The following is a 14,049-nucleotide window of genomic DNA, read 5'->3' as shown; positions in this document are numbered from 1 at the left end:
CCTGGTTTATACTGTAGATGGTGCCAAACTACCTCAAGTATTGTGTTTCACACATACTAGGCCTTCTTGCTGCAGATGTGTCCAAAATTATTTTGTGTTTCTGCCATTTCACTTTGTCACAATTTCCAAGTATTTGACTCATGGTAAGTGTCACCCCACCTCACCATCTCATTATATCCTCTTTCAACTCCCTAGATTTTATTTGATCCACGCCTATTGTGGTAGTTGAGCTTGAAGCATAGCTGTGATTGAATCAGGAATTTGACCCTCTACTCTTTGTTCTTATTCTTGCCTGATAACACTGATTAAAACATGTATTTAATCTCAGTCAGCTCAACCCTTCTCGGAGATAAGGGTGCGTCTCAATAGTCTAAAGTTGCTTCCTCTCATTTTCGCCTTCTTTCCTTCACTGATGTCAACGAACTGGATTGGTGGACATCTAACATCCACCTATCCATGTGTCTGTAAATCAGTGCACATGAAGAAAACAAATCAAGAAGAGAGGAAGCCACTTTAGGCTATTAAGATGCACCCCAATAGTCAGTCAATGGTCCAATCCCAAATCAACCTTCAAGCCCTTTGTCCCATGCACTTGTGGAGATCTGAGACGATTTGATTGGTATAACCAATATGATGAAACTTCCACCTGGCCTATCAAGGTGGAAGGTGGAGCTATGAACATAATGCTTATACCTATCCAATTGGTCTAAGGATCGATTTGGGATTAGGCCAATCTCCCTCATCCCCTCGTCCACTCACTTGAAGTCCCCTCCGTCGAGCAGGCTCCTGTAGGTGGCGATCTCGGCCTCCAGCTTCATTTTCATGTTGAGCAGCGCCTCATACTCCTGGCCCTGCTGCTGGATGTTGCCCCGCAGGTTGGTCAGCTCACTCTCCAGACGGATGAGGATGGCATTGTACTTCTCCACCTCCATGTTGGAACGCATCTCCACGTTACGCAAGGTGTCCTCCAAGGAGGATTTCTGTTGGGAATAACAGGGGAATTTTGGGAACATTGTTGAATAATATTGGGATTATTAGAATGTTGGAATTTGGGGATATGGAGGGTATGGCTAAGGTTTGGTGGTGGGCTTCAAAAGGATGCTGTACATCAGATGAGGCTGGTGGGCGGAGCTATAGGAGGACAGGCTCATTGTAATGACTGGAATGGAATAAACGGAATGGAGTCAAACGTGTTTTCCATTTGTTTGATACCGTTCCATTGATTCCATTCCAGCCATTACAATGAGCACATCCTCCTATATCTCCTCTCACCAGCCTCCTCTGTTGGACATAGAGGACATACTGGGGTTACTATCAGTTCCATCTCTGCTCTGAGGAATTTAGGAATTTAACTGAAATATGTTATCATCATATTGAAAGAATGTCCTTACCAAGCTCTGTTGAGACGCCAGCTCAATCTCGAGGGTCTGTAGCTGTCTATGTAGGTCGCTCATCTCGACCTGGGCCCCCTGCAGGGCCTCTGTGTTCTGGGATACCTGCACCTGCACGTCTGAGATCTATACCACAGCACAGAGGAAGGGAGATGGGAGGGAGGGAGAGAGGGAGAGAAGCTTAGTCAACTTGAGAGGTGAATTCATGTTTTGGAGTTCAGGCTTTTGTTGTGTGACTAGAGTACCCAGATATGATACTAGTTGTACAACAATTATTGGAGATCTACACTTTTTGCAAATACACATTTTTATATTGGCCTGTGGGTGTGAGGTAATCCATTTCAATTCCAATTGCGGTACAAAACCAGAGTATCATAGGCTTTATGTGGTGTGCAATATTAGAATGTATGAAGCAATGATAAGAACATATTCATTATTCTGTCCTTCTGAACACTGTGAAGATAGGATGGGCTAACCTGGTTTTCGTGCCACACTTTGAGGTCCTCTGTGTTCTTCAGAGCCATCTTCTCGTACTTGGCCCTCATCTCCTCCATGACCAGTGACAGGTCCTGACCCTTGGGGGCGTCCACGTCCACCTGCACCCCCGACTGAGTGATCTGGTTCCTCATCTCCATCACTTCCTGTTGGAGAGAGGGTATAAGGGAAGGTGGAGAGAGAGAGAGAGAGAGAGAGAGAGAGAGAGAGAGAGAGAGAGAGAGAGAGAGAGAGAGAGAGAGAGAGAGAGAGAGAGAGAGACAAAGACAAAAGAGAAATAGTAAGGCATTCCAAAATTAACCAACTGTGAAATGTGAAAAGTTCACAGCTAGTGATGAGGTTAGTCTGATATTGTTATCACGTTATCATCATTCTTCCTGGATTATGTTATTCTTAAATCTATTCTGAAAATGTTCTATTTCAAATGATTGTTTGACATGGACATTCAGTCTCAATCAGGGGAGAACAACTGCCACGTCTCATTGAAGCCATGAAGATAAAGACTGGGGTACTGCAGGCTGTTATTTCCGGAAAGCAGGATCCCCCATTATAGTGAATATTTGTATTTTTTATTTATTTTTTATTTAACCTTTATTTAACTAGGCAAGTCAGTTAAGAACAAATTCTTATTTACAATGACGGCCTACACCGGCCAAACCCGGACGACGCTGGGCCAATTGTGCGCCGCCCTGAATGGAAAAAGTATTAAACTGAATGTAAGTCGCTCTGGATAAGAGCGTCTGCTAAATGACGTAAATGTAAATGTAATGGGAAAATGTCAATCTTCTTTGGAAATATTCATGTAAAAAAATGTTTTTTAGAAGACAGTCATGTACCAATAATTGCTTCTATCACACCAGATGTATCCAATTATTTTAAAATACAGAAGAAGCTACCCTCCAGTTCCTCGACTTCTTGGCGCTGACGGAAACATGGATTACCACAGAAAACACTGCTACATTACATTTTAGTCATTTAGCAGACGCTCTTATCCAGAGCAACTTACAGTTAGTGAATACATATATTTTTTTAATACAGGCCCCCCGTGGGAATCGAACCCACAACCCTGGCATTGCAAACACCATGCTCTATCAACTGAGCTACATCCCTGCCAGCCATTCCCTCCCCTACCCTGGACGAATTGTGCGCCGCCCATGAGTCTCCCGGTCGCGGCCGGCTGCGACAGAGCCTGGATTCAAACCAGGATCTCTAGTGGCACAGTTTGCACTGCGATGCAGTGCCTTAGACCACTGTGCCACTCAGGAGACTACCTCGTCTGATCATGTGCTCTCGCATACCCCAAGAGCATCTGGTCAGCGCGGCGGTGGCACAGGAATCCTCATCTCTCCCAAGTGGACATTCTCTCTTTTCCCCCTGACCCATCCGTCTATCTCCTCATTTGAATTCCATGCTGTCACAGTCACTAGTCCATTCAAGCTTAACATCCTTATCATTTATCACCCTCCAGGTTCCCTTGGAGAGTTCATCAATGCGCTTGACGCCTTGATAAGTTCCTTTCCTGAGGATGGCTCACCCCTCACAGTTCTGGGTGACTCTGCCTCCTTCTTTCCACTCCTTTCCTCTTTTGACCTCACCCTCTCACCGTCCCCCCCTACTCACAAGGCAGGCAATACGCTTGACCTCATCTTTACTAGATGCTGTTCTTCTACTAATCTCACTGCAACTCCCCTCCAAGTTTCTGACCACTACTTTGTATCCTTTTCTCTCTCGCTCTCCTGCACCGGTACCCCCCTGTATATATAGCCTCCCTACTGTTATTTTATTTTACTTCTGCTCTTTTTTTCTCAACACTTTTTTTGTTGTTGTTTTATTTTTTTGTCAAAAATAAATGCACTGTTGGTTAAGGGCTGTAAGTAAGCATTTCACTGTAATGTCTGCACCTGTTGTATTCGGCGCATGTGACCAATAACATTTGATTTGATTTGATTTGAACACTACTCACTCTGCCCCTACTCAGATGGTAATGTGCCGTCGCAACCTTTTCTCTCTCTCTCCCGCTACTCTTCCATCCTATCATCTCTTCCCTCTGCGAAATCCTTCTCCCTCCGATCTCCTGATTCTGCCTCCTCAACCCTCCTCTCCTCCCTTTCTGCATCTTTTGACTCTCTATGTCCCCTATCCTCCCTGCCGGCTCGGTCCTCCCCTCCTGCTCTGTGGCTTGACGACTCATTGCGAGCTCACAGAACAGGGCTCCGGGCAGCCGAGCGGAAATGGAGGAAAACTAGACTCCCTGCAGACCTGTCATCTTTTCACTCCCTCCTCTCTACATTTTCTTCCTCTGTTTCTGCTGCTAAAGCCACTTTCTACCACTCTAAATTTCAAGCCTCTGCCTCTAACCCTAGGAAGCTCTTTGCCACCTTCTCCTCCCTGCTGAATCCTCCTCCTCCTCCTCCCCCTCCCTCCTCCCTCTCTGTGGGTGACTTCGTCAACCATTTTGAAAATAAGGTTGACGACATCCGATCCTCATTTATTAAGTCAAATGACACCGCTGGTCCTGCTCAGACTGCCCTACCCTATGCTTTGACTTCTTTCTCCCCTCTCTCTCCAGATGAAATCTTGCGACTTGTGACGGCCGGCCGCCCAACAACCTGCCCGCTTGACCCTATCCCCTCCTCTCTTCTCCAGACCATTTCCGGAGACCTTCTCCCTTACCTCACCTCGCTCATCAACTCATCCTTAACCGCTGGCTATGTCCCTTCCGTCTTCAAGAGAGCGAGAGTTGCACCCCTCCTCAAAAAACCTACACTTGATCCCTTCGATGTCAACAACTACAGACCAGTATCCCTTCTTTCTTTTCTCTCCAAAACTCTTGAGCGTGCAGTCTCTAGCCAACTCTCCTGCTATCTCTCTCAGAATGACCTTCTTGATCCAAACCAGTCAGGTTTCAAGACTGGTCATTCAACTGAGACTGCTCTTCTCTGTGTCACGGAGGCTCTCCGCACTGCTAAAGCTAACTCTCTCTCCTCTGCTCTTATCCTTCTAGACCTATCTGCTGCCTTTGATACTGTGAACCATCAGATCCTCCTCTCCACCCTCTCCGAGTTGGGCATCTCCGGCGCTGCTCACTCTTGGATTGCGTCCTACCTGACAGGTCGCTCCTACCAGGTGGCGTGGTGAGAATCTGTCTCCGCACCACGTGCTCTCACCACTGGTGTCCCCCAGGGCTCAGTTCTAGGCCCTCTCCTATTCTCTCTATACACTAAGTCACTTGGCTCTGTCATATCCTCACATGGTCTCTCCTATCATTGCTACGCAGACGACACACATTTAATTTTCTCCTTTCCCCCTTCTGATAACCAGGTGGTGAATCGCATCTCTGCATGTCTGGCAGACATATCAGTGTGGATGTCGGATCACCACCTCAAGCTGAACCTCGGCAAGACGGAGCTGCTCTTCCTCCCGGGGAAGGACTGCCCGCTCCATGATCTCGCCATCACGGTTGACAACTCCATTGTGTCCTCCTCCCAGAGTGCAAAGAACCTTAGCGTGACCCTGGCCAACACCCTGTCGTTCTCTGCTAACATCAAAGCGGTGACCAGATCCTGCAGGTTCATGCTCTACAATATTCGCAGAGTACGACCCTACCTTAGACAGAAAGCGGCACAGGTCCTAATCCAGGCACTTGTCTTCTCCCGTCTGGATTACTGCAACTCGCTGTTGGCTGGGCTCCCTGCCTGTGCCATTAAACCCCTACAACTTATCCAGAACGCTGCAGCCCGTCTGGTGTTCAACCTTCCCAAGTTCTCTCATGTCACCCCGCTCCTCCGCACACTCCACTGGCTTCCAGTTGAAGCTCGCATCTACTACAAAAACATGGTGCTTGCCTACGGAGCTGTGAGGGGAACGGCACCTCCTTACCTTCAGGTTCTGATCAGACCCTACACCCAAACGAGGGCACTACGTTCATCCACCTCTGGCCTGCTAACCCCCCTACCTCTACGTAAGCACAGTTCCCGCTCAGCCCAGTCAAAGCTATTCGCTGCTCTGGCACCCCAATGGTTGAACAAGCTCCCCTACGACGCCAGGACAGCGGAGTCACTGACCACGTTCCGGAGACACTTGAAACCCTACCTCTTTAAGGAATACCTGGAATAGTATAACAGTAATCCTTCTACCCCCCCCCCCCCCCCATTCCCCATCCCCCCATTAAAAAAAAAAAAAAAGTGGTTGTCCCACCGGCTATCCTAAGTTGAATGCACCAAGTCGCTCTGGATAGGAGCGTCTGCTAAATAACTTAAATGTAAATGTAAAGTTATAAGGACAGTTATAGGCCTCCTGTAGCTCAGTTGGTAGAGCATGGCACTTGCAATGCCAGGGTTGTGGGTTCGATTCCCACGGGGGGCCAGTATGAACAGAAAAAAAGTATGAAAAATGTATGCACTCACTAGCTGTAAGTCACTCTGGATAAGAGCTTCTGCTAAATGACTAAAATGTAAATAATTAATTTGCTGCCTGCAGTACCCTAGTCGGCCTTCAACTTGAGATAATCAATGAGAGGGGGCAGCACTGAGCTAGCCTGAAATGTCGCTACCTGGAGTAGCTCAAAACGTAATGAGACGCTTCCAATAATAATATTAGTCTTCAACCTATTCTAATACAATAAAAATATTAAATTTCAAATGATTATTTGATTATGATATTCAATATAAATACTATAGCTCACATTGCCATGGTTCTTCCTGAGAAAGATGAGCTCCTCCCTCACGGCCTCGATCTCACTCTCCACGTTCATCCTGCCCATGTTGGTGTCATCGATGACCTTCTTCAGCCCGGCAATGTCCGCCTCCACTGACTGGCGAATTCCATACTCAGATTCAAACCTGTGGGCATAGGGAGACTGTCACTAAACTCCTTGTTGACATAAAATAGCTGGAAATTGTGACCTTTGACTATAAGGTTTGATCTGATCAAAGCATTGTTCTGAGATATTGAGCATCAAAGTTTTCACATCCCAGATCTCGGAACTGTTTTGTAGTGAATTCTTCTTTCATAACCCATTAAGGTCCTCACCTTAAAGGTATAGAAATCCTAAATCAGTTTTTAGGGGGGTGCAATAGCAGATAGAACATTATGGCTCTGACATGTCAATCTGGGTTCAGCCATAAGGCTCTATCTGACACTTCTGAATTAGACATGTTCAGTTTTTAAGAAAACTGTAGCTATTTGAATACATAAATGATAGAATAACACAATTTAACCAAGATAGCATGGGCGAAATTGCCACGGGATATGGGGGGACATGTCCCCCCAATTTTCAGAACAGGGCTTCCCGATAGCGATGGAACTTAGGCTTACGAGTGTTTTAATGATGCATCTTTCTTACAGAGGCCAAATATGTAACATGCGTTTCCCAAAACACCACACAGAGAGAACAGTCGCTAAGTGCGTCATTGGAGCATGTGTCGATACTGGTAGGATCGAAAGAAAGGGAGAACTGCTCTCGGATCAGCTTTCTCCATTCAAATCTTGCCTTAGCATTAGAATTATTTCACAATACTGACAACAGATCAGCTCCTAGAGAGATATTACCACCTACGGCTGCAAATATTGAGGCGTCTCATTCTAATGCTTACCCAATAAAAATGTACTAAATCACAGATTTGGCACATCATTGCGCACGTGTTAGGCTACACATCATGAAATATATTGAGACAAATTACAGATAGTAGCATACAAGTAGAAAAATAGAACTCAATTGATTAACCTCTACGGGATCGGTGTCCGGTATACGGGACGGTTGAGCTAACGTGCGCTAATGTGATTAGCATGACTGTTGTAAGTAACAGCAAACTTTCCAGGACATAGACATGTCTTATATAGGCAGAAAGCTTAAATTCTTGTTAATCTTACTGCACTGTCCAATTTACAGTAGTTATTACAGTGAACAAATACCATGCTATTGTTTGAGGAGAGTGCACAACAGCAATAAACTTAGCACGGCAACTGGGTTGATACATTCACCTCTGAAGGTAAATAATGTACTTACATTCAGTAATCTTGCTCTGATTTGTCATCCTAAGGGTCCCAGAGATTAAATGTAGCATAGTTTTGTTTGATAAAATCCATGTTTATATTCAAATGTAGGAACTGGGTTCTACAGTTTGAACCCCTGCTGTCTCTGGCTCCACACCCACCCCGCCCGGCCATCTAGATGTGTGAAAGTTAGTGTATAAGCTAATGATCCATCAGTATGAAAATGTATGCACTCACTAACTGTAAATCGCTATGGATAAGAGCGTCTGCTAAATGACTAAAATGTAAATGTAAATGTATGACATTCCTGGGAGTGTGTAAACTTACGTTTTGTATTACCATATCATTTTTGTATGTTCTCTATAGTTATGTACTTTAAAATGTATCAATTGACCAATTCGGCACGTTTGGGCAGACTTTATACAAAATAGTCCGGTATTGCAACGCTTCACTGGATATATCTGAAACTTTGCACACACACTGCTGCCATCTAACGGCCAAAACCTAAATAGCGCCTAAACTGCAATATTATATTGTGGCCTTTCTCTTGCGTTTCAAAGATTATGTATTATCTTTTACCAGATCCAATGTGTTATATTCTCCTACATTAATTTCAAATTTCCACAAACTTCTAAGTGTTTCCTTTCAAATGGTATCAAGAATATTCACATCCTTGATTCAGGTCCTGAGCTACAGGTAGTTAGATTTGGGTATGTAATTTTATGCGAAAATTGAAAAAAAGGGTCAGATCCTTAATAGGTTAAACATGAAATGTATTTCAATATGATTGAAATAGGCCTATAGCCTACTGTTTATATTTTAATGCAGTCATCTTGGTATTCATTTGAAGCATGTTTTTATACGTCACTTGTTTGTATCAATTGTATAGACATTGGAAACTTTGTATTTGTAGTCAACTTTGTTCTGAAGTTATCAGCGGTCACAGAGAGAAATAAAAAACATGTGATTCTATGTTTAGCGGAGATCTTCTGTGTATAAAGTGACATGGGAAGGCAAAAAAGCATCTAACGATGCATTTAGGTGTTCAATGAGTGGTGGCGTTAGATTACGAGCGTTTTCAAGTGCAATGTTAATAACAACAGCTCAGAGATTTAACAATGCTCCTACGAAGGTTCCAACCACGGCCGGCCCGCTCATCTGTTTGACAAGGGCGGCATTTTCTGAGCTAAACTGAGCAAGACGCACCTCCAACAACACAAAAACCTCACATAATTCTGGCCAAAAACAATGACAATTTCTATCGACCAGTGGCATATGGGCTTTTTAGGTGAGCGCTGATGCCGCCCTGTGATACGCAGTGCCCACTTTGTCCATTCCCAGCGCGTTTCTCCAGGGTTCTGTTGGAGAGACGCATCGCTGCGGCGCTCCACCAATGTTCTGTCAAAATAATCATCCAACATAAATCATATGTAGATATAGCATATGTAGGAAAGAGTATGTGGTCTTTTCTGTAGCCTACAGGCTGGAGATAAAATGTCATGTTAACAAACAACATATCCTACTAACAGGACAGGTCAAAGTAAAATGGATAATATGGAATGGACCGGACGTCTTTTTGTGGTGTTTTACAAACGGTAGGCTTACCACATAGATGGGCATTCATAAAATTCAATTTCAGGCAACACTGTAGGCACCTCATCAAGCACGGAATGACACTGACGCTTTTTGGACGTCTTGTTTTGGTGCAGTCCGGTCCGGCCTTGATTTACACATCCACGGAATTTCTATTGATTGGACATGATTTGGAAAGGTACATACCTGTCTATATAAGGTCCCACAGTTGACAGTGCATGTCAGAGCAAAAACCAAGCCATGAGGTCGAAGGAATTGTCCGTAGAGCTCAGAGACAGGATTGTGTCAAGGCACAGATCTGGGGAACGGTACCAAAACATTTCTGCAGCATTGAAGGTCCCCAAGAACACAGTGGCCTCCATCATTCTTAAATAGAAGAAGGTTGGAACCACCAAGACTCTTCCTAGAGCTGGCCGCTCGGCCAAACTGAGCAATCGGTGGGAGAAGGGCCTTGGTCAGGGAGGTGACCAAAACCCGATGGTCACTCTGACAGAGCTCCAGAGTTCCTCTGTGGAGATGGGAGAACCTTCCAGAAGGACAACCATCTCTGCAGCACCACCAATCAGGCCTTTATGGTAGAGTCGCCAGACGGAAGCCACTCCTCAGTAAAAGGCACATGACAGCCTGCTTGGAGTTTGCCAAAAGGCTCTCAGACCATGAGGAACAAGATTCTCTGGTCTGATGAAACCAAGATTGAACTATTTGGCCTAAATGCCAAGCGTCACGTCTGGAGGAAACCAGGCACCGCTCATCACCTGGCCAATACCATCCCTACGGTGAAGCATGGTGGTGACAGCATCATGCTGTGGGGATGTTTTTCAGCGGCAGGGACTGGGAGACTAGTTAGGATTGAGGAAAAGATGAACGGAGCAAAGTACAGAGAGATCCTTGATGAAAACCTGCTCCAGAGCACTCAGGACCTCAGACAGGTGCGAAAGTCACCTTCCAACAGGGCAACGACCCTAAGCACACAGCCAAGACTATGCAGGAGTGGCTTCGGGACAAGTCTCTGAATGTCCTTGAGTGGCCCAGCCAGAGCCCGGACTTGAACCTGATCTAACATCTCTGGAGAGACCTGAAAATAGCTGTGCAACGACGCTCCCCATCCAACCTGACAGAGCTTGAGAGGATCTGCAGAGAAGAATGGGAGAAACCGTGACATGACTCTGAGAAAAAGAGGACCCACAAACGTAAAAACAGGAAAATGGGTTCCAGCTCCAGGGCTGAGTCTGTTCTCAGTTTTCATTGTTAAAAGAGTCATCTACGGCTTACCAGTGTGCAGAAATATGTCATTCACAGCGCTAAACTCACTTTACTCGGAAGTCATCTGCAGCTAACCAGTGTGCAGAAAGATGTAATTTATAGTGGTAAACTCACTTTACTTTGAAGTCATCTGCAGCTAAGCGGGCATTATCGATTTGGAGCAGAAGGCTAGCATTGTCCACTGTCGCATCGAAGACCTATTGGAGAAAAATATTGTTAATTCCAATGAATATATGACAATAACAGACTCAATCTTTTCTGAAACTATTTTGGAGGACAATTTTGCAGGTGACATGAGCATTATGATGCTTTACTTAACTTAACTTAACTTAACTTTTGAATCCATGTCAGTTATAGAGGAAAGCTGTAGGCCTGTTTGTTTTCCCCCACTTCTTAATTCTAACTATAATTGTGTGTGTCATACACAGTTGAGCTGGCAATACAAAAGAAGAACTAATATGTTCCATCACGGGATCTGCTTCCCATCACCACCATTTTAAATCTAAGACTCTCAGGGGGGAGATATTGAAACTGCAGGTTGAGTGAATCACAAATGAATCTATGGTTACCGTGACATGACTCTAAGAAAAAGAGGAACCACAAACGTAAAAACAGGAAAATGGGTTCCCGCTCCAGGGCTGAGTCTGTTCTCAGTTTTCATTGTTAAAAGAAAAGGGCGGGGCTTCCTGTCCCCCCACAAAACCATAAAGAGAGTTCTTTCCCCCCCACCACAATCTGTGTGTTTGTAACCATGGCATTCTGGTGTGAATCACACAAAAAATTAAACTCTTGTTGCTTTATGTGTCCGGCAAGTGGAACAAGGCTAGCATTCATCATAAAAGTGCCATCATAAGCTATAGAGGGCCTATGAATTCTTTTGGACAAAAGTCTGTTTTTGCTGGGAATTCGTGATATCTTGTTGGAATTCTTACAGAGATCTTTGACTGTGCTGTGTGGAGCTATAATGGTTATACAACCAGCACACCCACCATGTGTTTCAAATCTCACAGGGGATTATTTTTGTGTGTTGTCACACCACATCTGGTTCACATTGCTGGTCCTTCCCACACTACACTACACTATGCCCCAGAGTAACCTGGGAGAGTGACCCAGTGGGTTGGAAACGATTTTGGAACATTGTTTATGGGTTTTGGTCAGTTTTTTTTAATGATGATTCACTGCTTCCACCAAATTATTCATTTGAGGAACTTTTTGACCAGTTTGAGGAGTGAGGGAACTAGGGAAGGAGGGGGAAGGTAAGGGGATACCAGCTCCACCCAGCCCCACCCTGCCCCACCCTCTATTCAGTTGTTAGGAAATGTTATAAGCCAGTTGTTCCAAAGCAGGGTTTCCCACAGAATTGTTGAAGTAAAGGCAGAAAGAGTGAGAAGCAATGTATAAATGGGCAAATACAGAATTGTCCCTTTGCTTAAATTCATTCTTGGAGGGCCATCTCTCATACCATATGGGTTTTAATTCACAGAAAAGTTGCAACAGTGGTGACATTACATGGATATTTAGATTTATAGGTTAATCAAATCAAGGATTATCTATGAACACACTTATCTAAAGCAACAAAAGACAACAAAACCACAAATTCCTCACCTTAACCCTTTTTTCTACACACATTATCCTTTATCAACAGCCCCCCTCTCTCGCTCTCTCTCTCCCTCTCTCTCTCCCTCTCTCTCTCTCCCTCTCTCTCTCTCCCTCTCTCTCTTTGTCACTATCACTCTTGTAATAATACTGTATGATTATTTGTTTGAATGTGATACGACTCATCAAGACACCCCATATTGCACCTCTCACTATCTCCCCCCCCCCCCCCTCTTTTTCTCATTCACACCCCCACCTTCTTGCGCAGGTCGTCCAGTATAGGGCTGTACTTGCTGTAGTCGCGGACGTCTGGTCCTCCCTTCTCCAGGGCCTCTAGGATCTTCATCTCCAGCTGTCCGTTGGCCTGCTCCAGGTTCCTCACCGTCTCCAGGTAGTTGGCCAGACGGTCGTTCAGGTTCTGCATGGCCCCCTTCTCATTTCCCATGACGTGACCACCACCGCCACCACCTGCCGCCGCTGTCTTCATCAGACCACCCATGCCCAAACCCATAGCGGCACCCATGCCACCACCCATGCCCATACCACCGCCGCTCACCTTAAAGGAGGATGTGGAGTAGGAGGAGGAGCCGGCCGGGGCACCGCTGCGGAGGCCCCCGTAGGCAGTGGAGGAGATGCGAGTGCCCTGGCCTCCGGCCCCTCCATAGGTGCTGGCGGCCCGGTAGGAGGACACGGGCGTGGAGCGTTGGAAAGAGGTGTGGCTGCTGGACGGTCTGTAACTCATGACTGCTGATGGAGTACTTAGAAATAATGGAGAAGAGAGAGATAGAGCGAGAGGAGCTGAGATACAGAGAGAGTGACACGGGTAGAATGAACCGGAGAACTAATACTCCCCCTACACAACTCCTCTCTCTCTTTCACAGGCCGGCCTACATCCACACCCCCCATTCTCTCTTTCTTACTCTCCTCCCTCTTCTCTCATGCTGTCATTCACTCTGTTCCTTATTTTCCCTATTTTTGAAAAATCTTACCAAAAATGACTTTCTACTGTGACAGTCCAGCTTACAACTTCATCACACTGTAAAACATTTTATTTTTTTTACAAATGGGAAAAATGAAGAAATTGAAAAATTTAGAAAAGAACCAAACATGACATTCTTCTGGTTTTGCCCATAAAAGGCATATTTGGAACGGTTGCTGCATAGTTTCTACATACGTGGTCAGCCAAACCCCAAAATAACTGGATATGGCCACATTTCTCAGCAGGGCTAAACTAAACTGGCTTACACAAGGATATATGGCTGTTGCAAACTATGCTCAGAAACAAACACATCAATTAAAAAGTTACTGTGCTAAACACATTCTATTTGCTGTAGTTAACTTCTAGCCTGTTCACCTATCTGTTTGTGCTATCATGTGAACTCCTTGTCATGCCAAACATGTTTCTCCTTAGGCGGGTTCATCAAGGTTTCTGTTTGCAGCGAACATGTTGCCAGAGTAACAATTTCAGTTGAACGATTTCAATGAACAATCCAAAATATTATGGTGAAACATCAAACAGCTACTTTTTGTAAGGATTACTGTGGCTTTTTAGCAACAATATTCAAACTGAAAATGACTTGGCTATTCATAATAAATATAGTATAAATCTACATGGCCACTTGATTATTTTAGCATCAGTTTAGACCCGAAACAAAACAAATGGAATAGACTATACAAGGTGTCGAAAGTGTTCCACAGGGATGCTGGCCCATGTTGA

The 14,049-nt window shown here is 44.9% G+C and overlaps 1 protein-coding gene across 1 annotated transcript; it reads right to left on the bottom strand.

Moving 5' to 3' along the window:
• Positions 1-13,211, bottom strand: LOC311133158 (keratin, type I cytoskeletal 18-like). The gene is made up of 6 exons (XM_084166598.1): positions 12,589-13,211; positions 10,851-10,933; positions 6,571-6,727; positions 1,868-2,032; positions 1,392-1,517; positions 1-980 (listed from the first exon to the last, which is right to left on the bottom strand). Exons 1-6 carry the CDS (start codon positions 13,072-13,074, stop codon positions 756-758), a joined length of 1,242 nt encoding a protein of 413 aa, XP_084022724.1. The 5' UTR covers positions 13,075-13,211; the 3' UTR covers positions 1-755.
• Between the last annotated feature and the right edge of the window lie 838 nt (positions 13,212-14,049).

This window comes from Coregonus lavaretus, assembly GCF_964263955.1.
Source record: "Coregonus lavaretus genome assembly, chromosome: 8".
In the NCBI taxonomy this organism is placed as follows: Eukaryota; Metazoa; Chordata; class Actinopteri; order Salmoniformes; family Salmonidae; genus Coregonus; species Coregonus lavaretus.
The sequence above is the reverse complement of the archived record's forward strand: the minus strand, read 5'-3'. Positions and strand labels throughout refer to the sequence as shown.